This window comes from Podarcis gaigeae (assembly GCF_964106915.1).
Source record: "Podarcis gaigeae genome assembly, chromosome: 13".
In the NCBI taxonomy this organism is placed as follows: domain Eukaryota; kingdom Metazoa; phylum Chordata; class Lepidosauria; order Squamata; family Lacertidae; genus Podarcis; species Podarcis gaigeae.
The window spans coordinates 33,222,571-33,248,746 of record NC_139689.1 but is presented as its reverse complement, the minus strand read 5'-3'; the positions used below and the strand labels follow the sequence as shown (position 1 = coordinate 33,248,746).

At 46.7% G+C, this 26,176-nt stretch overlaps 1 protein-coding gene across 1 annotated transcript in view; it reads right to left on the bottom strand.

The window, feature by feature from the left end:
* The window catches only part of GPR179 (G protein-coupled receptor 179), a 43,822-nt gene extending 29,067 nt beyond the window's left edge, over positions 1-14,755 (bottom strand). Inside the window, exons 1-2 of the mRNA XM_083708585.1 lie at positions 13,300-14,755; positions 4,112-4,220 (exon numbers count right to left, since the gene is read on the bottom strand). Of these exons, the coding sequence (XP_083564711.1) occupies positions 4,112-4,220; positions 13,300-14,195 (1,005 nt within the window). The 5' untranslated portion in view covers positions 14,196-14,755. The remainder of the gene's footprint in view (positions 1-4,111; positions 4,221-13,299) is intronic.
* Positions 14,756-26,176: the final 11,421 nt, after the last annotated feature.

The window sequence follows — 26,176 nt, the reverse complement described above, 5'->3', positions numbered from 1 at the left end:
AGCCCAAGAGGCTCAGTGGTTTAGACCACAGCGCCACCTGCGTCCCATTTCATATTGAAATATTGCCCCTCAATGAGGCCAAACTTAGATTCACAAAATGTTTTGGGGTATGTGTCTCCCTGCGTCCCCCCAGAAAAAAAACACTGGGCTTATATAAAGGGAATATGTCATGGAAAGTTCTGCTATGGAAATATTAACCATTAACGCCTGGGTTTTGTATTGCTGATGTTAATCCCACCTGTTTCCAGCTTAGAACATTCAGTTCACGTTCATTTGCAATGTAAAACAAACAGCAAATTTCACCAAAATTCCAATAAAGTCAAACATTTGGTGAAGTTTTAGAAGTGGCCAGAGGCATCATTACGTATTAAGAATGACTACAGCCAATAACTCTGGGTTCAAAACGTTATCTACCTTTAAGTACTACTGGGGTGGCCTTAAGATTAAACTGTATACACAAGTTGCCCAAAAGAATTAAGTTATGGTTAAGGACATGTCTCCATACACATGGAAAGTAATCTGATAGGGAACCCTACAGTAAGTTCCTGCTCTGATCCCAAGGAGGAGCCTGAGGGACAAGACAGGTTGATTGTCATGGCACCAAGAAAAACTCCTCAAGAGCCACTTGCTCTGACAAGGGCGGGAGGTGAGCTGAGACCTTTCTCTTGTGGTTTTTCATTCTCCAACTGCAGCCAATCAGAAACCAGGCCTTGGTTTCTGAACTTTTTGAAAGTTGAACGGACTTCTGGAATGGATTCCGTTCAACTTCCAAGGTACCACTGTATATGCAAAGGCAGTATTTATCTTCAGGTGCAAAGATCAGTACACTGCTGTTCTGCACCATTGTAGCCCAAATTCTGCACGATAAAAAGCTGAAGGTATAGTGTATACATCAGGGGTAGGCAACCTAAGGCCCGGGGGCTGGATGCTGCCCAGTTGCCTTCTAAATCTGGCCCACGGATGGTCTGGGAATCAGCGTGATTTTACATGAGTAGAATGTGTCCTTTTATTTAAAATGCATCTCTGGGTTATTTGTGGGGCATAGGAATTCGTTCTCCCCCCCCCCCCCATATAGTCCGGCCCACCTCATGGTCTTAGGGACAGTGGACTGGCCCACGGCTGAAAAAGGTTGCTGACCCCTGGTGCACATAATGCACAAAGGACCAAAGGCTCCTTTCCCATCATTTATTCTGCTGCTTCTTTTCATGGGGACAGAGGAATCTGCCCCCCACTAAGTCAGACAATGGGTCCAAGCAGCTTCAGTACTGCATACTACACTGGTCTTCAACTGGTAAATGTCTTTGGCTGGTGGGTCACAGCCTGATCCAAGGTGGGCTGCAACAGCAGCACTAGATTAAGTAGTAGGTCACCCAAATGTATGTTTGTGTTAAATGTGGGCCCTGGGCCTGAAAAGCTTGGAGATGTCTGGTCTATACTGACTAGCAACAGCAGGATTTCAGACTGGAGACATTCACAGCCAAATAGAGATATGTGTGTGCATGTTTTGAACCCAGAACCACCACTGAGTGCTGCGCCACTGAGCCATGGTTTCTGAAGAGCTGTGCAAGGAACTGCAACCTTGCCTCTTGACTACCATTTTTCTTTTCTATTTTTGCCTTTGCCACAAATACATCTTGCCTGAATCAAAACTTGACTAATTTTACATCCTGCTGCAAACATTGCCAGGCAGTTGATTCCACTCTGGTCCCCCTCAAAGCTTTCCCGGCTTCCTTGCACCAACTGGTCTGCATGCCTGGGAGACCTCCCAAGCTGGTTCCTGTCACACGGCTCCCAATTTGTAGCACACACAGACCACCACGAGAACAACAAACCATCCTGTCCCTGCTCATTGTAGGCTTCGTGCCCAATGTTCATCGCAGCAGCACGCAGGCACCAACACACACTCCTCGGGCAAAAGGTGCTTAAATGCAGATTTGCACATTAAACCCCTGCTGTGCAGTGAAGGTACAGAGCAGCTGAAGGAGGCAGATGGGTCGGCAGAGAGAAGGGGGGATAATGCAGGGAGGCAGGAAGCAAAGGGGAAATGAGACACAGGGGGAATGCTGGAAAGAAGCAGGAGGAAGGCAGTGGCAGAGAGGCAGAAGAGTGATGTTGGCTAAGAACGGTACTAGGCAACATAGCAGATTGAAGGGGGCAGGGGGGGTGGAGACTCAGCCAGGCTATCCTTGTGGCAGCAAGGAAGATCACAGAAGAAGAAGAAATCTGCAGGTTTCTTCAAAGAGAAAACACCCTATGTGCTTTGAGCAGAGCTTTTCGACAGCAGCAAAAATCTATGAAACGATATAATAAATGGTCAATTGAATTGTGCCTAGAGCATCAGTAAGTTTTTTTATTGTAAGGCACTTGTATGAACTTTTAATGGCAGGAGCTGCACTGAAAAGGAAGGAGGATTAAACGAGTGTGTGCGAGACAAGATGTTTGAAACACGTTTTACAAATTGGCAAGAAACGTACCACAATTAATCAAGGGTAAGCAACAATAACCATTTAGCATATTACATTAACCTCCCTTTATTCATTTGCACAAAAGTTTGCAAGCGTCGACAAGAAATTACGTTCCATAAAGTCACATATAGCCCCCAAGTATAGCCAGCCTGCGTTCTTTCTTTTCAATGTTATTTCACATTTCTTTGGTTTTTAAAGATTTATGTGTTGTTGATGTTTACACATTTTGTACGAAGTGATGTAATGTGCGGAGTGTTTGTCGCATATGGTGACTTAGCTGTCAATATATCGTACCGTATGACAGATTTTTGTCCTGGCCAAATAAGAAACTTTTGAGAATTCCTCCTTCGGCAAAACTCTGAGAGGTCCTCTACCTTTCGTTTTCCTTGCTAGTAAAGATTTGGTGCTCCAGCTCTGGCAGCAAAACACCAGGCAGCAGCTGAAGTCCAATAACATTTGGAGGGACACAGACACCTAATCTCGGACAATGGAGGCTGGTTCATTTGTATATCAGCCAGCTGGTGGTTTGGTTGGACTGGTTGGATGCAGAGGAATGGTGGGAGGAACCAGCTGGGGAAGGTTCAGAGCCCAGGGAGTGGTGGTGGGACAATGATTAGTGGTCAGAGGGAGAAGAGGGAGCAGGCTGGGAAGAGGGGGTATTGGAAGATGAAGAGGTAACAGGGCTTAGTGAGCAGGGAGGGTCTGTAGCAGAGAGAAGTCCAGGATCAGAGACAGAAGCTGAAGCAGGAAAGTGGGATGTGTGAGGCCAAGAGGCAGAGAGGAGTCCGGCTGGTGCAGAATCACGGGTGTCTCCCCCTCCTGCTGCAACAAGCTTTCCTCCCTGCTTGTCTCCCAGAACCAGAAGAGGCACAACAAGGGAGGAGGAGAGTTTAGCTGCACACAGGCAAAGTCTCTGATCACTTGAAAAAAGTCCTGGTGTGGAGGCATCTCAACAACTGATTTTCATTGAAGAAGACCGCCAGGAATGAGTTGCTCTGCTCATTGGGCCTGACACCCAGCTAAGTCTGTGGAGGTCGTGTTTTTGCTAATACAGTGGTACCTCGGGTTACAGACGCTTCAGGTTACAGACTCCGCTAACCCAGAAATAGTACCTCGGGTTAAGAACTTTGCTCAAGGATGAGAACAGAAATTGCGCAGCAGCAGCAGCGGGAGGCCCCATTAGCTAAAGTGGTGCTTCAGGTTAAGAACAGTTTCAGGTTAAGAACAGACCTCCAGAACGAATTAAGTTCTTAACCTAAGGTACCACTGTCAAGACTTAACTCCACCTTTGAACTGAGTGATTCCTGACCTGCAGCAGTATTAGCTGGCTCTTCCTGTCCTTGGCTCTGGTTCCGCCTACTGTGGGGCTCCCTGCCACCTGCCCCACCTGTCACAATGGGCACCAGACCCCACTGATCACAGAGATTGTAAATCACAGTCTGTGTTTTGACTGTGGCACTACTGTGTGACGTACAGCACCTAGCAACGCCACAGGCACTTATGTCTTACGTAGAAGGTGGTTTCAGGAGTTATGGGTCTTTTTAGGGAGGGAGTTCTAGAGGATGGGTACTTCAGAAGAAAAGGCTGCTAGCTAACATTGTTACACATGAGATTAATTGGCAGTAGAGCTGTAAGAACTTCCTTACCTGTGTGCTGTTGAGGTCACACTGGTGGGTGTTTGCAAACCATCCCTGTCCACTGGCACACTGGTTTATGTCAATCTTCTGGATTCTAACATCCATCCTCAGAACTCCCCTGGAACAGATAACACAAGCAGTTAGGCATGCAATGTAGGAGGCAGGAGGTAAAGGTAAGGTAAAGGACCTCTGGACGGTTAAGTCCAGTCATAGGTGTCCATGGGGTGCGGCGCTCATCTCGCTTTTAGGCCAAGGGAGCTGGTGTTTGTCCACAGGCAGCTTTCTGGGTCATGTGGCCAGCATGACTAAACTGCTTGTGGTGCAACGGGACACCGTGATGGAAACCAGAGTGCACAGAAGCGCCATGTACCTTCCTGCCACAGTGGTACCTATTTATCTACTTGCACTGGTGTGCTTTCAAACTGCTAGGTTGGCAGGAGCTGGGACAGAGCAACAGGAGCTCACCCCGTTGCAGGGATTCAAACCGCCGACCTTCCGAGGCTCAGTGATTTAGACTACAGCGCCACGCAACACCTGGGTCTTCTGCAGAGTCACAGGGTTGCTACAGACACTGCCACAGCTGGCTGATATGAGTAAATAACTGCTCCCAGGAGCAACCTGTGCTCATCAGCAGGAAAATAATATTTGATGTTGGGTCATGCCATAAAACGTAGGAGAGTAAAGAGATGATTAAGACTATTATTCATTGGGGAGCAAGAATTTAATCCAAACTATGTAGAACATGATGATGATGATGCTGAAGATGAAGAAGATGATGATGATGATTCAAATATACAGATGAAGATGATGATGATGATGATGATTCAAATATACAGACCCCTTCACAGCCTGCCACCCCAAGTGCTGAGTTCTAAGTATGGACAAAGCACCATTTCCTTCCTGTGTTTCCTCCCCATATATCTAGGGATAACGTCTCTCCAGGTAGAGGACACTACGAACAATCTTCAACCCTGACAATCACTTCATGTTTTAAAAGATTGGGATGGAGAACCTGTGGCCCTCCAGATGTGGTTGGACTTGAACTCCCATCATTCCTGAGCATTGGCCATGCTGTCTGAGACGGATAAGGGCTGGAGTTCATCAACACCTGGAGGGCCACAGATCCTTGATTTGTGTGCCTAAACCCTCAGCCCTGGCATTCAAGATGGCTTAGGCAGTTTCTCACTTTTTTCCAAATGAGGTCTCCACCTTTCCACATCAGCTTGCAATTAAAGGGGGAGGGAGAGAATCCTCCTGAAATTTAATCAGCATTTTAGTCCAAATATACCCTGGCATTAAAATGGTGTTGGTATATGTGTCTTTATATTATTTTATTTTGCCTTGAGCATTTAACTTTTGTAATTGGTGTTTTGCTTTAATACTGGTCTATGACCGTAATATAACCATTTGATCATACACACACACACAGTGGTATCTCGGGGCAAATACGCTTTAGGTTACATACGCTTCAGGTTACAGACTCCGCTAACTGAGAAATAGTACCTTGGGTTAAGAACTTCGCTTCAGAATGAAAGCAGAAATTGTGCTCCAGCGGCGCGGCGGCAGCAGGAGGCCCATTAGCTAAAGTGGTGCTTCATGTTAAGAACAGTTTCAGGTTAAGAACGGACTTCTGGAACGAATTAAGTATGTAACCAGAGGTACCACTGTATACACACACTCATTTTTTGTATGCAATTTTGAGTGATATACACATTCTTCCAAGGCACATTTCCTGTAAGAGTTATGTTTTCCCTACTATAGGGTTGCTATATTTCAAAAAGTAAAAACCAGGGCACCCCGTAAGTTGTTTAGCTTTCTTTAGGAAGACCTCAAAGTTGCCCCCCAAAGATCCAAAGTTGCCTAAAATCCAGGACCAAGTGCCACCTTTCAGAAATCCCCCCTGCAACTTCATTTTTTAATGCATAAAAGGTAAAGGTAAAGGTACCCCTGCCCGTACGGGCCAGTCTTGACAGACTCTGGGGTTGTGCGCCCATCTCACTCAAGAGGCCAGGGGCCAGCGCTGTCCGGAGACACTTCCGGGTCACGTGGCCAGAGTGACATCACTGCTCTGGCGAGCCAGAGCTGCACACGGAAACGCCGTTTACCTTCCCGCTGGTAAGCGGTCCCTATTTATCTACTTGCACCCGGAGGTGCTTTCGAACTGCTAGGTTGGCAGGCGCTGGGACCGAGCAGCGGGAGCGCACACCGCCGCGGGGATTCGAACCGCCGACCTTTCGATCGGCAAGTCCTAGGCACTGAGGCTTTAACCCACAGCGCCACCTGCGTCCCTTTTTAATGCATACTTTAGCCTAAAAGAAACATTTTTGCACAAGTTACTTGGCTGGAGAACTGTATTTGCAAAAGAAGAAAGAAGAAGAAGAAGAAGAAGAAGAAGAAGAAGAAGAAGAAGAAGAAGAAGAAGAAGAAGAAGAAGAATTGTACCCTGCTATCTGACTGAGTTGCCTCAGCCACTCTGGGTGGCTTCCAGCATATACAAAAACATAATAAAACATGAAACATTGAAAAACTTCCCTACGCAGGACTGGCTTCAGGTGTCTTCTAAAGGTTGTATAGTTACTTATTTCCTTGACACCCGAGAAGTGCAAATTTGGAAGGGTGACTCTGATTCAGTTCACATATTGTTTCAGGAAGAGCAAATGAGGTTGGTTCGCCTTTAAATGGAACTTTCAAGGAACAACCTGCCCCTCCTTATAGACTGGAATCCATGCCTTTAACTACATCTAAATTCTGCAAGTCAGAAACTCAAGAGTCACTGTCAGGGATGCAATTTCCTGAGAGCTGAAATGGATACGTAACTAAGATGCATGAACAACATACATGCTCACAAACGGCCTGGAGAGTGTGCCCTTTTCCAGATGGACCCAGGCTTTTGCGCTTGCCTGAACTCTGGAACAGACAGATCTGAACCAGCCAAACAGGGTCACCGCATGGGGAACAACCTGTTTGTTGATTATTTATGTACTACTACACTGGCTAGCAGCTGTTGGTCAACGCACAGGGGGAGGATGGACTTATCAGATATAGGACACTATGAAACACACACACAATTTCTCAACAGTGTGACGGGGGGGGGGGGGAGCCTAAAAGGACTTATATACGGTGCAGAAAGAGCTTGCTCATTCAAAGGGCAAAAGTAGCCAGATAGGCAGACATATAGGCAGGTCTGTGGTCGAGACACAGAGGGATCGATGGTTCATCAGCGTTCGGCCACGAACAAATTAAGATTGTAAATCAGGAAGAGGTTGGTTTTAGGTTAGAACTTTTTTTTTTTTAAGTCCAAGGTGGGAAGGGGGATATCGTTTTTAAAAAGTAAAGGTAAACATACTTATTTGCTTACTAAATTTGTATACCACCTTTCACCCGGAAACTACAACTAATCCAGAATGTGGCAGCTAGACTGGTGAGTAGGAGTAGCTGCCGAGACCATATAACACCGGTCCTACATTGGCTCCCGGTATGTTTCCGAGTACAATTCAAAGTGTTGGTGCTGACCTTTGAAGCCCTAAATGGCCTCAGCCCAGTATACCTGAAGGAGCATCTCCACCCCCATTGTTCAGCCCGAGAAGTGATGGTTACAGGGAGCCAGGAAGAAAGTCTTCTCGGTAGTGGCGACTGCCCTGTGGAACACCCTTCCATCAGATGTCAAGGAAATAAACAACTATCTGATTTTTAGAAGACATCTGAAGGCAGTCCTGTTTAGGGAAGTTTTTAATATTTGATGTTTTATTGTGTTTTTAATATTCTGTTGGAAGCTGCCCAGAATGGCTGGGGAAACCCAGCCAGATGGGTGGGGTATAAATAAAGTTGTTGTTGTTGTTACCACAGGATTATATTGGTCCATAAGAAGACAATATTCAGGCAATACCTTTATTAGGCCAACTAAAATGTCACAGAATTGCAGGCACATTATTTGAGTCCTCCAGAACTCTTCCATTGGACTAGATGGTAAAAGGAGCAAGGATGGAGACAGGGTGGAGATCTACACATGATCTGGATTTTCCCTTGCCATGGAAAGTCCTAAAACTAGCCTGTTATACATCTGTAGTCAGTGCTGCTGTGGAAGCTCATTATCGTAATGTTGTTGCTATTTGTTGGAAGCTGCCCGGAGTGGCTGGGGTAACCCATTCAGATGGGAAACCCATCTGACTGGGTTTCCCAGCCACTCTAGGTGGCTTCCAACAAAATATTAAGAACACGATAAAAGATCAAAAATTAAAAACTTCCCTAAAGAGAGTTGCCTTCACATGTCTTCTATAAGTAAGATAGTTGTTTATTTCCTTGACATCTGATGGGAGGGCATTCCACAGGGCAGGCTCCACTACCAAGGAGGCCCTCTGCCTGGTTCTCTGTAACTTTGCTTCTTGAAGTGAGGGAACCGCCAGAAGACCCTTGGCACATCCGAAAACTAAGCAACCTGATTTGAAGAAACTGTCTCCATGTGTGAGGGCTGGGCTTGAGAAAACAACAATGAATGCCGTATTTCTGCACACGTTTTATTGATAACGCCTCTGCAAGCTTCACTCCAAACATCACGCTTGCACAAGTGCGGTCAAGAAATATTGGCTCGGCTCTGGAAGTTTCACACACCTTCAAAATCCAGCAGCGTGTCAAATTTGACTCAAGCGTTTCCAAATTTAATGTCTTCAATCGGATTGGAGCAGCGCCTTTTCCTGTTCACCTCTTTGCCCCTTTTTTGTGTCAATATATTTTAGACTGTAAGCCTGCAGAGAGGGTGCTGTGTCCTGTTTTGCAGAAAATTATCTTCTTTATTTGAAGGGCTGTCTGACCCAAGTCTAGTTTAAATATTAAGAAATCTAAAAAAAGGAGAGCAGGAAGGGCTTTGACGTTGCCCGTCAATTCTGAGCATAGGTAAAAAGGATGGTCTGCCAACCTAACAATTTTGAGCAACACCTAGGCAGTGGACTGAGCAGACACTCAGGTCACCTGGCCACAATCTTCCCCACTATCATGAAAGAAATTATATTTCTAATTCAATAAATGATAGTCGTTATTTCAAAGTTTGCACCTATACGTTTGAAGTGGCATGTGTTATGCAGATAGATGCATTCTTTTTTTGGAGATGCAGTTCCTTGTGTTCTCTTTAGCTACCCTGCTAGGAGAAGGGACCACAATGTGGGAGGGCAGCTCTCTGCTCCTTTTGCCCCTCTGTTCCTTCTTCTGTACTCCAAGAGACAGGGTGGTACTTGCTGGGGTGGGGAGGAGTTGCCCATATGTGTTATCTGCTAGAGGTTCGTTGAGCGTATGGAACTGAATTCTTCCTGAAAATCCTACTGTGTGGGGGCACTGGGAAAGGGTAGGTTACACTCTTCCCTTCAGGGCCATCTTTACCCCAGGGTGCAAGGGGTGTGGGGCACCCGGGCGCTGAATTCTGGGGGGCGTCAGGCTGCCACCGACTGTGCAGCTGGACTCCGACATCACTCCAAATTTGCGTTGGCCAGATCTGGCAGAGAACGTGGTCCTCCCCCAGCACCTTCCCCAGCTCAGCTGTGGGGCCCAGCGGCGATTCGCCTCGCTTCACCTTTGCAATGCCCCACCTGCCAGACACAGCCAAGCAGGTACCGGGGTGCCGCCACCACTGTCCATGTGCACTGGGCGCGCCAGAGGAGAAGGCCCCGCCCCGCCCCCAGAATGACCAACCTCAACCCGCTGCTCTGAACGGGCAGCCAGAGAGGAAGGAGAAACGTAAGAAGCCCCGCCATGCAACCCCGGGCTGGGCTGGTCCGGGCTGCAGAGCCTGGCGTGCAGAGCTGCTCTCCAAGTGGCTTTTCCACAGCTCCAATCCCACGCGCAACGCGGTTTTCACCCAGGGCATGCGCGGAGGTCGCCTGGCGCTTGCCTTTCCCCAGGTGGGAATGCGGAAAGTAGTTAGTCACAAGATCAGTCGTGTTAAAATTTGGGGGCGCTGGGTGGATCTTTGCACCCCGGTGGCGCATATGCTAATGATGGCCCTGCTTCCCTTCATCCCAAACTGATGAGAGATTATTGCTATGGGACTGAAGATCAGGGGCATGCTAAGACTGTGGACACAAAATGGCCACTGAAACTCATCCCTGGCTACCAACTCCAATCTTTTAGCTGGAGGTGGGACGGATGGAAGCTCTTCCTCTACCCACCACTTCACTAGGGGCTTTCCTCAAGGACCACATTTCGTCCTGAGGTTTAACCTAACTCTTTACTCCTTGTAGTAGGATGCCATGGTTTTGCAAAACCCATTCTCATCAGGTTATTCTCCCTCTTAATTCTCAAATCCTTTAAAAATCGGGCACTAGACCCCCTGCCTTCTTTTTTGTAGGCACAATTTGCGTTCTCACCAAGCTGAGTAGAGCCCACTGACATGGGTTTTGGCCTACCGTATACTGCAGTTTTTGCCGTCCTCAGCAGGCAGCCAAAGCAGGAAGTTTATTACATCTTTCAGGGGCCATAAAAGGTAGCTAATCATAGAGCTTCTATCAGTCCCACAGTGGGAAATGGACAGGTATCTAACCTCCCACATCTCTGCCAGAAACTCTTAATTGGCCCTTTTACATACAATACCTTGGATTTTCAGGATTTTATACTAGGCTATTAGCCATGTCATTGTGAACATGTAAGATTTAAGGTCTCCAGCCTCCCCATTTAAAGATAAAGAGAAATATATTCCTATAACCCAGCAGTGGTGAAATTGTTATCCTCTGTACATTGTTTTAACTCCCATCATCTCCTGCCCAGCATGGCCAATGGTAAGGGATGATGGGAGTTGTAGTCTAGCAACACCTGGAAGCACCACATTGATTCCTGATCCAGAGGGACACAGGTTCTTTGTCTTTGGGCATCTTTTTTCCTGGGCTATTTTTTTTTGGGGGGGGGGCTACTGAGTATTGGCTCTCAGCCCCAGAACCTCTTTGAAATCTTAAGTTCAACCCTGTAACATGTGAGCTAATATTTTTTAAAGGGTTATTTTGAACCCTTGTGCAGAGTTCTTTTCCCTCGCCTAAGCTCATTTCTCCCCAACTCTCTCTCTCTCTCTCTCTCTCTCTCTCTCTCTCTCTCTCTCTCACACACACACACACACACACACACACACACTTTGGGATTAGTGAGGACTGTCCAGCACAGAGTACATGGTTGGTGAACATGAATGAACAGATCAGACTTGTAAAACAATATTGCAATAAAGGTAAAGGGACCCCTGACCATTAGGTCCAGTCGGGACCGACTCTGGGGTTGCAGCACTCATCTCGCTTTATTGGCCGAGGGAGCCGGCGTACAGCTTCCGGGTCATGTGGCCAGCATGACTAAGGCGCACAGAAACGCCGTTTACCTTCCCGCCGGAGCGGTACCTATTTATCTACTTGCACTTTGACATGCTTTTGAACTGCTAGGTTGGCAGGAGCAGGGACCAAGCAACGGGAGCTCACCCCGTTGCGGGGATTCGAACCGCCGACCTTCTGATCGGCAAGTCCTAGGCTCTGTGGTTTAGACCACAGCGCCACCCGCATCCCTAATAGTGCAATAATACAATCATAAAACTTGCTCCGGGCACCTGTTCTGAGCAAGAATCCCTTTTAGGCAACTGGATAAGGAAGCTTTAGAAGTACTGGAGTATCCCAGTCTCCCAAACCAGAAATCATTGACAAGCCAGGCTAATAACAACTTCTGTGGATTATTAACTTTTGGGTCTTTCTCTGGGTATTTGGGAAGAGAAAGTGGCGGCTGCCTCTGAACAATGCATTTTGCCCCTTGCTGAGCAACAGCATCCCTGTACTTTGGCTCAAGGGACTTTCCATCCAGGCTGGAGCCCCCAGCACTATTACATGTTAATAGTGTTTACCCACGGTGTTTACCCACCACAGCACTGTTGTAAAGGACAGCACTGATGCAGCAGTGCCTGGAGAAAATATAGGGGTCGGCTTGACTCCTGCGTCCTTGTTTCAAGGGACGCTTCCTTGTTCTATCTTTAAATTTAGTATTGCTAAATAACTGTTTCTCGATAGAAGGAATAGGCGGCAGGTCGGGTGGGGTGGGGTAGAAATTTGATTCCGTTCACATCTCAAGACTGACCTGCTTAATTTGTACTTTCCAAAACAATAAACAGCACAGAATTTGCAGTTCTCCTAATTTTGCAGTGCTGTTCTCCAGACAAGCAATGTCTACCAAAATGCATATGCTAGGGTGGAGTGTGCAGATTAGTGCAAATCCTAGTGAAAACAGCAAAAAAAAAAAGAGTATTATATGTTAGGAGAAATCGCTTTGCTGAAAATGGGAATATTAGGAGCTTGCACTAAAAAAACTGGTGAATTTTCATGAGACTTAAACAAAAAATAAATAAATAAATGAAATGTGGAGGGGGAAATTAGAAACCGAGAAAAACCGAAATGGACAGATTTGCCCATCCCCGGTGGCAAACATAGATGTGAGAGACTTTCTCTCCTCACTTCAGGCCCAGCTTCTGCTGTGTCAGAACAAATGGGCAAATGGGATGAAATAATGGCCTGGAGATCCAAGAGCTTAATTTGAGTCTGGCATCTCCAAGACTTGGTCCTGGGACGTGGGAAATCATAGACTAAATGAGCATTGAAATGCTTTGTCTTTGTCCTTGAGAGCCGCCCACCAAAGCCTGGGCCTCAGCGCCCCTGGATCAGGGGGCTCCTTTTATTTCAGAACAACCCAACAAACCTTGGTCTGTCTGATATTCCCGGTTATACAGAGGTAAGAGCTGGTTACACAGTTGTGAAGAAAGAGAAGGAATGTCCCTTCTCTTTGTACATGCTTTTGAGTACTCTTTATTCGTCATTGCTTTTGTTGTTTCCTTACACTTGAGATCAGCTTCTGGGGCAGACTTAAATCGTGTGTGTTTTCTTTTTAAAACCTTTGCAATATTATTGCAAGCCACTGATAGGTTATGATTTTTCTTAATAAATATCACGCTTTTCTGGTAAAGGGAATGGCAAGCCCCGAATCTTGTCCAGCCAAACAAGGATATCGAACCACTTCTCCCCACGTTAACCCTTCCAAGGCTTGCTGTCTACCCAATCCCTGCTTCCCCCACCCAACAGCTGCATTGAAGTTTGGCTTTGTTTATAAAGTTAGGGGATCAAATCAGGGATCTCCTGTGTCACACAAGTAGTTTGGTCCACAACCTCACCCCTCATCACCACCATCCTTCCCCGACTCACTTGAATTCTGGATTTAGATCAGGCTTGAGGCCGTAGAAGGAAGAGGAGAGAGTGACCATCCAGTTGGGCAGGAATTTCCCATCTTCACATTCCAGGAAAGGTGGCGACCACTTGATATGGCTGGTATCCATCACGTAACTATCTCCCTGGCTCCATTTGGGAGTGTCGAGGGTCTTGAGGTCGTTGGTGAGAATCCTCTTGTAGAGCGACGGGGCCCTCTGGAAACGGAAAAAGTTGTACCACTCGTTTTCCCAAGTCAAATTCCTCAAGCTTTCTGCAGAGGCCGAGAGGTCTTGGAGCAAGATCTCATTGTTTTCCTTGGTGGCCTGGAGCATCAGCTGGGGCTTGGAAGACACCGGGTGAGCATCAAAGGTCAGCACAGCTCTGTAAACTTGGGGGTCTCCATCCATAACACTTCGGACCAAGGCGTGGTACCACTCAATGTCTTCCTTCACACTGGACTCCCGGATGTCGTTGGTCTGGAAGACCATGTTGAGGAAATTGGTGGCATGGGCCAGGGTCTCAGTCGCACCACGCAAGTAGGAACGCAAAGCTGGGGGAGGGCCAGAGGCCTTCCCTGTGTCCCTCACCTCAAACCTCCGGGTACAGTTGGCTTGCAAGAGGTGAAACCCCTTTCCAGAGTACAGGAAGGCCGCCGCCGCCTCCGACCCATCAGGATCTGTTTTATCCAAGTTGGGGGTAGGCACCCAAGTGAAAGTCAAAGCCGAAGAAGAAGGTGAAAGCGGGGAAGGGGAGGAGGAAGAAGGCATCCATTCCTTTGCTTTTGGAGTCCTGGCCTTGGGTGGAGCTGCCCGTTGATACTGGAAGATCCCAGTGGCCCCTAGGAGCTCCAGGTGGAAACACCCAACCAGAAACCCCAACAAGCAGATCTCCATGGTTCGGCAAAAGGACCCAGGGAACACCAGTCATCCGGCGGGGATCATTTCAGCCACGGGGAAGCCCTCTTGGGAAGTCCCGATGCTTCCGGCAGGGTTCTAGAGATCCTCAGGAAGTGGAGGGAGAAAAACCACGAGAAGCAGCAATGGAAGCCTGCCCATCTCCAAGTGAGGGACATCCCTAAAGGGCATTGGCACACCTGCCAGAGAGTTCTCTGCCTCCTGCTTAGAATTTGCAGGACTTTGACCGCTCTCTTTCTGCCTCTCTTGGCCACTCTCGGTGCCTCGCTCTCTCTTTTGCTTCTGTCCTCCCTGGCTGGTGATGGAGCAGACGTCACTACAATATGAGCAGCTGCAGGCACTGGCTCCCCCCCTTCTCCTTTCCCCTCCTCGGCTACTATTATATGCCTGGGCTTTTAAATCTCTGCAGATCTACACGCACACACGCACACATGCACGGTTCTATCAACAGCCTCACTTGCTAATGCTTGGAATGGAGAAATCCTGGGTAAGGCCAGAGAGAGAGAGACGAGGGAGGGAGGGAGATGGAAAGGGAACAGTGTCTGTCGCTCTCTCTCTCTCTCTCTCTCTCTCTCTCTCTCTCTCTCTCTCTCGTCTCACTTTAGTTCCATTAGGGGATATAGGTCTGACAGTGATGCAAGCAACCAAATCCTGCATGGAGTGCCATGGCAACGGGAAATTTGTCTTCCCACCTCACCCCTCCCTTTCTCTCCCCTCCCCGCCTTTATTCGTGTGTCCCCCCCCCCCCTTTCCATTCATCAGCTTGACTAACACCATGATAGTCATTTATAAGGTCACCTACTGCCTACTGATGTTTGTATCATGCTGCTAAATATAATTAACTGTTCAAGCACCAGTGAAGGGTGGTGGAAGCGAAAAGGGTGGAAAACAAGGATGGAGAATTTTCAGACAGGGTGTTCTGTACTGTTGCTTTCTACATGTTGAGATGGAACAGGAGATGTGAGATAGAGGGGGAGCGGAGAGAGAGAGAAATATAGAATGGAGAGGGTGATTTGAAGGAGAGAGAGAGGGAAAGAAAGAGAGGCATGGAAGACAATCATGACCTAATCGGAGTTGCAGTTTACTGGGGCTCAGCCCCCAGAACCCTCTTTTTAATCCAGCGTCTTGGCTCAGCTCTGGACCACATGGCCTTATAATAAAGAAAAGTACCCCTGAGCATACACAAAGTGCATTTTCCTTACCATTGCAACAGAGTGCATTTTACATTCTTGTGGTGTGCTTTTCCATCAATTGGATGTATCATTTTACATTGCTTGTGCTATCACTTTGTCTTATTGTTTTTGCATACAACCCCTTTCTTTAATTGAGGGAAGGTGTGCCTTTATGCTGAGTGTTCACCATGCCTGCTTATCTCTTAACACTGGTCGTCAATTAGTGCTGCTATTTCAATCTTGCTGAATCCTTCTGCTGTTCTCCATGGCCTTTTGCTTTGCAGCGAAACGAATTTTGACTTGATTCACAAATGCCAGAGACAGTGTTAGAAGCTGAGGTATGAAAACTGGGAGCTAAATGGCACCTTAAGCCTAAGTTATGGGCACAATCGAATGTCTAGGCACACTTTTTTATATATATAAAAAGAATATGAAACTGAAAATGAATGAACTGCAGCCAAATTATTATGTTCATTTTTCACATGGTCTAGTCCAGGGGTCTGCAACCCACGGCTCCGGAGCCGCATGTGGCTCTTTTACACCTTTGCTGCGGCTCCGGGGCAGATACTAGCGAGGAGAGGAGGCGCATTGTGCGCCCCGACACTCCCCACTGTGGCGGGCGCTGTACTGGCTGTGACGTCGCATGGGGGCGGTACGTGCGTTAGTCATGCACCGTCCCGACGTCACCTTCCCGCCCGCCCGCCCGCTACATTGTAAGGGGCATGTACGCTGGTCACTGCATTGAAAGGGGGCATGTACGCTGGTCACTGTTTTGAAGGGGAGTGAAGAACACACGCACAAAAAAAGGTAACTTGTTAATTTAACGTTTATTTCTATGAGGAGGAGTAATTCTGAGGGGTCAAACAAATGAATAATAAAAAAGTGACAAATAAGTTATTTTTATAATGACGAGTTTTGCGGCTCCCAGTTTTTTTTCTTCGGAAACAGGTCCAAGTGGCTCTTTTTGTCTTAAAGGTTGCAGACCCCTGGTCTAGTCCTTCCCCTGCTCACCCCACTAATATTCTTCTCTTCTCCAGTCTTCAGAGAGTAGCTGGAAGTGGGGAGGCATAAAAAAAGCCCTCCTTACCTTCCACTCTGCAGTTTTAATCTGGAATCTTAGGCTCAGTACTGCGCCCAGAGCTCAGAAACTGCTTGCGCGAATGAAATTCCCTGTTGCAAAATTCCCTGTTGGCAAGGTTTGCCTCGCCTGGACTGGTTCACTCCAGCAGAGATCCCTCCATGGGCCGGATTGTGCGTGCTTGTGAGCGCACACACCTGCAATTTCCAGTGTCTGTGTAGACACGATTTTCGGGATCTGCGCAGACACAATTTTTGGCACGGTGGAAGCGAGTCCCTGCACTGCGCCGTGTCAGTTTAGCACAGCACGCGGGGACTCACTGAACAGACAGCTCAGTTTGGGGGCAGCTCGTGGGCTGGTTAAACGACCCCCGTGGGCTGCTTGTGGCCCATGGGCCTTAGACTGCTTACCCCTGGCCTAGAACAATGGGAGTTTGGAACACTGGCTGAAGGACATTTGCCAAGAGGAAGTGTGAGCTGGAAGGATAAAGACCATGAGAAAGACAGGGCTGGCCCTACTTTTGGGTAAGGTGAAGTGCCCTGGGAAGTAGTAATGGCCATTGCCCTCAGTTGGAGGACAGACTTCTGTTTGCCACTTGGACTGATAGATTGCCCTAAAGTAGTCTGCTGCCCTCTGGAGCAGTGGGGGATGTTATGCTGTCATCCCTTATTGAAGTAAGATTCAACTGCCGGGCCAGGCTGCTTCTATACCTAGAACAGAGGTGGATGGTAGGATTGTAAGAAAGTATTATTTTCCATTCCACCCTTGTTGCATGTGGTGCTGTTTCTGTTCCACCACATTTGCCTTCTGCCAACAGCCTTATTACAGTCGTACCTCGGAAGTCGAACGGAATCCATTCCAGAAGTCTGTCCGACTTCCAAAACATTTGGAAACCAAAGAACGACTTCTGATTGGCTGCAGGAAGCTCCTGCAGCCAATCTGAAGCTGCGGAAGCCCCGCTGGATGTTTGGCTTCCAAAAATAGTTTGCAAACTGGAATAGTCACTTCTGGGTTTGCGGCGTCCGTGAGCCAAAACGTTTGAGAACTAAGCTGTTTGAAAACCAAGGTTTGGCTGTATTTGTCTCTCTGTCCACTGTGGCCAAATTACGCAAGTTACATCGTCTTCACATTGTTCCACCCCGTTCATTTCAATGCAAAGGACACATGGCATAAATTGGGCAGAGTGGGGGAGAGAAACGTAACCAATTACACATCATTTGCAATCTGAAATTAGGCAACAACAGCAGTGAATACTATTTACAGTCCCTGGACACGGGATGAAGAACACCCACAATTTCCACTCCCGTTTCTCGAAAGAGAGGAAGAGCTGGAAACGAAACTGTCATTCCCTATTTGTGAATCAGATTGCAAGCAAAGGATTCCCCCTGCCCCGCTTCCCTTTAATTCATATTTCAGTTGTATAATTCCTCTAGGGGGCTTTGAAAGCTATTCTGGTTCTGATCATGTTCATTGAAATTAAAATGCCTATGCTGAAAGTTTTGGGGTTTCCCCTTCACTGTTGTCCACATTGAGTTCTAACCCTGACTGCAGAGACACTATTATTATTATTATTATTATTATTATTATTATTATTATTATTATTATTACTTCTACTACTACTACTACTACAACGAATTGAGAACAATGAACGACTTAGTGCACATGGCCCTTATTGGATGGAACTGGTTTTGAAAACTCAACACAGGGGGTTTCCCAGCTCTGAAACCAGGGCCAGCCCCAAGACATCTTGCCACCAGAGGAAAAGGACACATGGTACTTCCCCACTGTTCTACATACACAAGCTGACTGGAGCCTTACTGCAGCACTGGCGAGGGGGCCAGCGCCCTCCATTACACCTGAGGGCAGCAGGGTGTGTGATGCACACAGTTCTGACCATTCCTTGCCTCTCATCATCTGCGTCCCACTTTACCAAATGGCAGGGCTGGTCCTGTCTGAAACTACGGATAGCCCCATAACTCAGTTTTAGACAGCAGTCCTGCTTAGGAACGAATCGCGTGGGCATTCAGTAACACCAATGACTTCCGAGGAAAACATCCCTAGGATTGGGTGCAGATTCTTATAAGGGGGAAAAACCTACTGAAGTCTTCAAGATTTGCCCGGGAATTGAAAATAATAACTGGGGAGCAATTTGTAGGAGCAAATATTTGATTCTTGATTAGAGTTTCGGCAGCCTTACCATGCTATCCATAACCATCGCCACTCCAAGTAAAAGATTCTGTTCCCCTTTCAGTTTTGGAACAGGAAAGGGTAATATAATAACCTCGTCAGGGAAGACTATTGGGAACATCTCCTGGGCATACCCGATTGCAGTGCAGAAATTGCACTGAACATAGTAGAAGGTGGTCCGTGAGGGCAAATGGGGCATTTACCCACTAATCTCAGCCTGCCCTCCCCCAGCCCCCATCTGCCTGCCTTCTCATTTACCCTTGCTTTGGTCTGGGAATCTTAATGAACCATCTGTGACATCACAGCAGCTCTGCCAACAGCAGAGGCTGCCAGGTGACCGGATAAAACACATAGGTCATAAAAGGGTGAAAATATTCTGATGAAACATTATTTCGTGATCCGAAGAGACTGTTAACGTAGACAAATTGTTTCTGAAGAATTTTTCCCTTGGCACATCATTTAAGGGGCACTTTGGTATAGAATGAATTGCGTTCTCAGTCTGATTCCTGTTGGGAGACAGGAACCTGCCATTCAGCATTGTAGAAGACAAGAAGCATAGCTGGAGGAAAGCATTACACAAGGGAAACCATGCCAAATCTTTAAGAGATGTCTACGTCTTTGGGGGTCCTTAAAAACACACACACAACCCAATACCAGATACCGGAAGACTCTGGAAGTCCAACTTAATGCACAGAGAAAATGCAGGTGCACTGTATAGAGAACTATAAGGCAAGACCGGAGTGGAGAGGAAGGGAAAAAGTCAAGAGTTAAAGTAGAGTCAGGTGGTAGGTAAAAGGTAATGGTAAAGGACCCCTGGGCTGTCAAAGGTGACTATGGGGTTGCAGCGTTCATCTCACTTTCAGGCCAAGGGAGCCGGCGTTTGTCCACAAACAGCTTTCTGGTTCATGTGGCTGGCATGACTAAACCACTTTTGGCGCAACGGAACACTGTGATGGAAACCAGAGCACACAGAAATGCCGTTTACCTTCCCGTCACAGCGGTACCTATTTATCTACTTGCGCTGGTGTGCTTTCGAACTGCTAGGTTGGCAGGAGCTGGGGCAGAGCAACAGGAGCTCACCCAGTTGTGCGGATTCAAAAAGCCGACCTTCTAATCGGCAAGCCCAAGAGGCTCAGTGGTTTAGGCCACAGCGCCACCTGCATCCCGAGAAGTTGGATGGTAATAGTGGACAGGTCAAGTGGCCAGAAGGCTCTCCAGACTGGTGGTGGTGGGTTTTTTGCACATGTAAACTGTAACATGTCATTGATACGATAATAGTACACAGGTGGTCAATGTATCCTGTACTGTCCACAGTTCTGTGATGCTCCCCCAATGTTATTGCTGCAGTCTTGCTGTCTGGAGGGGTCCTTTTGAGCTATGGCGCAACAAAAGTAGGACCAAAAGGATCCCCAGAACAAGAAAAGTTACCGGATCTCAGCAGGAAGCTCTGAGACACGCACTGACTAGGACTGAAATGTTTAAAAATCCATGATAATAATGTTACCCATCCAAAAGCCTGCCAAACCTATTTGTCAGAAACAAAGGGGGGGGGACACAAATGTGTACACCTCTTTCAATTTGTCTTTAGCCTTCCGAAAAGAACAAGCCTCTGTTTCCAGCCAGAGGGGGAACCTCCCCCTCCCCTCCCATAAAGCTTAACTCTGAATTTAGCCAAACATTCTGGTCCCTGAATGTAAATTGCTTTTAATGATGTAAAAGCCAAGTCTCTATATCCAACCCATTACTCTGAGCCAGCTCCAGTACATTGCACAGTTATACATCTATTATATGAAGATTAATAATTATGTTGTGCATTACGCCGTTTACTGCATGGCTGTTGGATTGTATCCTCTTTTTTTTTCTTTCTTTTTTTTTTTTGCAAAACACACAAGCCCCAATTACTCCTGTTTTCATTCAAGGCAAAACCTGAAGCCTACTCCTTATCTCACTAGGTATTATGGGGTGTATGTTTATAAGAGGAGAAGCTTTATTTAAAGGTTTTTGTGGATAGGGATAATAACAAACAAACAATATAAAGACCCCTCTGGGGGTTTTCAAACAGGATAGTTCTGCTTTAGGTGGTTACGTTTTAAAGTTTTTTTTAAGTAGATAAGGACATGGATACATTTTTTCTGTCTGCTTAAGAAAGAAAAGGGGGTTGGCTGTGAAAGGGTTGCCATATTTTGAAGAGCAAAAAAGAGGGCGCTACGACAGCCATTCAAAGCAAATAAATGCAATTTGTCTGAAATTTTAGCCCTGAAAATGAGGACATGTCCTGGAAAAAGAGGACACATGGCAACCCTGGGTGATAAAATTTTTTTGCTTGCTTACTAGAACGATGTGGTTGGGGAAATTGTTAAAAATATAAATAAATGGCTTGGGAGGTGTTCTTGAAAAGTCAGACTAGGCAGAACAGCTGTGAGATAGAACTCCTTCCAATTAGAATTATTGGGCATCCATCCTGATTTGCCTGCACAAAGCTCACGTGAAGGTTGGACTATGTCCAGTCTTTACTGGGCTTTCATTCTGATTTGTTTGCGGTTATATGACTAACCATTCATCTTTATTTGCTTCCATCTTCCTTGTAATCATTGCTTCATCCCACACTTTTCGGTGCATTTCCCCATCACTTTCCTAACCTCAAAAAGACTGGTTGTCATTGTTATAAGTGGATTGGTTGTGCTGGGGGACAGAGTGCTTTAAAAACCACTTCAGATGAGCAAACCTAAACTCCTGGTATGCATCCAAATCTCTCCTGCAAAATGGTCTGGAGGCACCTAGAGTTTTTGCCCCTGCGTAGCTGTCTTTTCTTTAACAAATAGCCTCTCTCTCTCTCTCTCTCTCTCTCTCTCTCTCTCTGTGTGTGTGTGTGTGTGTCCCCACTTTCATCCCATTGTGAGCAGCAGTTAGGGGTGGACAATTCTGATAGAGTTGATGGCAAGGGTAAGGGGTTTGTTATGTATTGAAGTTCTCACCCTGGGCCAGCAGGGGGATACAGTAGATAGTTTTCACTCAGGTCCACATATGCAAATAAGGAATTGAAAGTGACGTTCAGTGATTGGATAGTTACAGAAAGTGGTTACTGTTGCGTTGCAGTGGAGCTGTATATAAGCAGGCTGGCTGAACCCTTCAGTTCAGTTCTGTTCTGGCCTGTGAATAAACAAGAGCTGTTTGAAGAATCGCTGTCTCGTCTGAATTATGTTCACCCACAATTTAACAGGGTTAAAGCCCCCTTTCCTCCTCACCACAGTCCTAGTGCCCCACAGTCACCATGTCTGCTATTTTGGATTTGAAATGCCACTCAGGGGCTCTCTAGATGTTGTTTACATTGTGCACTCGTGATGATATATGTGATCCCTCTTTCAGTACAGTTCTTGTTATTATTTATTAACTTTCTATGCCGCCCTTCATCTGAGGATCACAGGGGTGGTTTACAATATAAAAGCACAAAAATACATAACAAAGTACAGTCGTACCTCGGCTCCTGAATGCCTTGGGAGTCGAACGTTCCGGCTCCAAAACAATCAAAAACCGCAAGTGAGTGTTGCGGTTTGCAAACATTATTTGGAACCCAAACGTCTGACGGGGCTTCCACGACTTCTGATTGGCTGCAGAAGCTTCCTGCAGCCAATCAGAAACTGTGCTTTGGAAGTCGAATGGACTTCCGGAATGGCTTCTGTTCGCTTGTAAAACACAAAATCAATACTGCCTCACCCCAGTTTGAAAAGCCATAGATTCTCGGCACATGCAAAGTTTTAATGGTGGGGCATACTGCTTGGTTGCTGATCTGCGCATGTGCTAGAACTTCCTGTCGAAAACTTGTAACCTTTTATATCACTTAGGTTCCCGCTTTTTTTTTTTTTTGTCCTGCTATCGTTGCACTATGGTGCAAGAGTGCCCCTTCCAGATAGCAGTAATGTGACAACATCATTGGAGAAGCATTGCAGGACAACTAATAAAGCGGATTGAGGGTCTGTATAAATTCACCACTGATGCTCTCTGATTGCATAAATGACATGTTGCAGAATACATCCGCAAGAAGAAAAGAAAAGAAAAAACAATAGTGTAGAGGGGCCCTCGGTTTTAAAATATTAACGCATTTAATGCAATGTGCATTTTGACCCCGAGTTCTCACGTATTCCCATGTATTCCTAATAAGGAGGGGTTGTTTGACTGAAGCCGAATGGGAGTTTTGCTACATCACAAGAGATGGAGTTCTAGAATGCAGAATGTAGTTGGGAAGAGTGGTTTTGACCTAATGTTGGGTATCTCTCCTAGAAGCTGTTGGTGCAGCCTTAAAATGTAGGATCTTGGGAGAAGCAGAGCCGTCAAAATATGAGCCTGGAATGACTTTTAAAGATTCTGGAACTAAGACAAGACTGTACCATGTGGATGGACATAATCTGACAGCTAGCTTTTTCAGAGGGCTCTCTACTGGACTGAAGAAGCCTTGATAGACGTTTCAGCCTTTTGCTGGGAGAGAAGGTGTGCAGAACAAGGTCTGTCTTCCCTCCCTTTGAAGACTAGGATGAAGAATCTATGGATCTGAAGGAGAAACCAGACAGGTGAGATATCTGTTTCAGGGGTGGTGGTACATATTGTGAAGACTACTGTACTATGATGCCCCTTTCCATCTCAAGAATATGGCCTTGGGTGTGAGAATGAGCATCACCACCCTTCTCAAGCATTCTGGCCAATCAGATGCATATGGGGGGGGCAGGCTTTTATCTATCCACTTTCTGCATACCTGTACTATATGTAAGGTTATAAACTTCCATCCTGTCACCTCTCACAGGCCTTTTCTCAAAGTTTTCTCATAGTGCATTGTATCCATTATAGCTGCTTTAGAGAGATAAATTAAACAGGTGCAAGATTCATGAGTATAGAGATGAAATACAGTGGTACCTCGGGTTAAGTACTTAATTCGTTCCGGAGGTCCGTTCTTAACCTGAAACTGTTCTTAACCTGAAGCACCACTTTAGCTAATGGGGTCTCCTGTTGCTGCTGTGCTGCCGCTGCATGATTTCTGTTCTTATCCTGAAGCAAAGTTCTTAACCTGAAGCACTATTTCTGGGTTAGCGGAGTCTGTAACCTGAAGCGTATGTAACCTGAAGCGTACGTAACCCAAGGTACCACTGTACTGAAGTTGCACCTTTGAATTTGAGGATCTTGTGCACTTTTAAGAGAGCACAGGAGGAAAGAGTGGCAAGCCAAGCTAGGGATTAAAGGAGCGCATGGTCGCCCAAATTATGGAATGAGGGTAAAGGGCACTTCTGAACATGTGCCGAATGCACAGCCCTTTTGCCACCAGGTAGCCTACTAACTATATTCATACTGTATATCTGACAATATACCCTAAAACGCATCTCCATCCCTAGGACTGAATGCTGGTTCAAGTCAAGCCCTCCCTCTTGACTTGTGAATGATAAACAGGTGGAATTATATTTTGACAGAGCCGGCTTCAGTTTGCATGGGAATAGCTTTAGAACCATTTTGTGAAACACGAGCTTGCATACTCCTCTATCAATCCCCATAGGTAGTCAAATATCTATTTTATTTATTGCATTTATATCTCACCTTTTTCTCCAAGGAGCTCAGGGTGGCATACATAGTTTTCCCATCCTCATTTCTTCCCCATAACCCTGGGAGGTAGGTTAGGCTGAGAGGCAGCGAATGGCCCAAGGTCACCCAGTGAGCTTCATGGCTGAGTGTGGATTTGAACCTTGGTCTCCCAGGTCCAAGTTTTACACTCTTAACCAGGGGTCAGCAAAATTTTTCAGCAGGGGGCGAGTCCACTGTACCTCAGACCTTGTGGGGGGCTGGAATATATATATATTTTTTGGGGGAAATGAACAGATTCCTATGCCCCACAAATAACCCAGAGATGCATTTTAAATAAAAGCACGCATTCTACTCGTGTAAAAACATGCTGATTGCTGGGCTGTCTGCAGGCTGGATTTAGAAGGCGATTAGGCCGGATCTGGCCCCCGGGCCTTAGTTTGCCTTCCCATGCTCTTAACCAGGGGGCAGCAACTTTTTTCAGCTGTGGGCTGGTCCACCATCCCTCAGACCATGTGGTGGGCCGGACTATATGGGGGGGGGGATGAACGAATTCCTATGCCCCACAAATAACCCAGAGATGCATTTTAAATAAAAGGACACATTCTACTCATGTAAAAACATCATGATTCCTGAACCGTCCACAGGCCGGATTGAGAAGGCGATTGGGCCGCATCTGGCCCGCGGGCCTTAGGTTGCCTACCCCTGCTCTCAACCATTAAACCATACTGGATCTTACATAAAAGTAAGGCTTAATCTTGCCCAAATTGCAGACTGTGGTTTAACTGGAGCCTGCATTGAATACCAGGCTTTTGCCTTGAAATGTGAAATTGTAATCGGGGTGCCCCTGAGCATGTGCAGAATGCCTTCCCTTGTTATGTACCAGTCATCACTTTAGCACAGTGAGGATTTGAGGAATTCCAGGTCACAAGGCAGGACTCCCAGAGTCTTTAACCCCTGCTGCTCTCACGCTGAGATGTTGGTATGGATAAAATATATGTAATTTTGCCTATTTCATATCTTTTGTTGTGGCTACCGAAAGCATGTGCCATTTTGCCTACTCTCAGCTTCCAAGTCTCGTTGCTGGCTGTGCTGCAGAAAAGCTGCATCCATGTGATTTCTGCCTGTTAGGTACCTGCGAATCAACAATGCATCAATCCCTAGACAGGGCAGCCATATGTCTGGATTTTCCCAGGTGTGTGTGTGTGCAATTTCCGAAATGTGGAGCTTTGTCCTGGGTGTTAGGCAACTTTTGAGTCTTCCTAATCGGGTTGAATCCTGCCAACTTAGCAGTTCGAAAGCATGTCAAAATGCAAATAGATAAATAGGTACCACTCCGGCGGGAAGGTAAACGGCGTTTCCGTGCACTGCTCTGGTTTGCCAGAAGCGGCTTAGTCATGCTGGCCACATGACCTGGAAGCTGTACGCCGACTCCCTCGGCCAATAAAGCGAGATGAGCGCCGCAACCCTAGAGTCAGCCATGACTGGACCTAATGGTCAGGGGTACCTTTACCTTTATAGTAGGGAAAACATAACTATTACAGGTAATGTGCCTTGGAAGAATGTGTATATTACTCAGAATATAGGTATATTTTCAAAAAGTAAAGTCCATCGAAAAATCGCGGTTTTTTGGCTCAAGAACTTTCGCGGAGGTCCTTTTTGAAGTATGGCAACCCTACTTTTGGGGGGTTAGTGTTAGGATGGAGGGCGGGGCTTTCCACGAATGGGGTGGGTCTAACCAAGAGTCTGGCAGCCTCGGCCGGAGAGCGCGGCTTGGGAACATCTGTTTGCATTCGAGCTTGGAAGGAACAGCTGGGACTAGTGCGCAGGAGGCGGAGGGAGGAGCGTCTGCGCGCGCGCAGCGTAGAGAAGAGCCGCAGCCGCGGACGGGCTGGTCACATTGGAGAGCGCATCATCGGGCGCATCAGCGGAAAGGGAAGTCGGAGGGCGTGCACACCCACTGC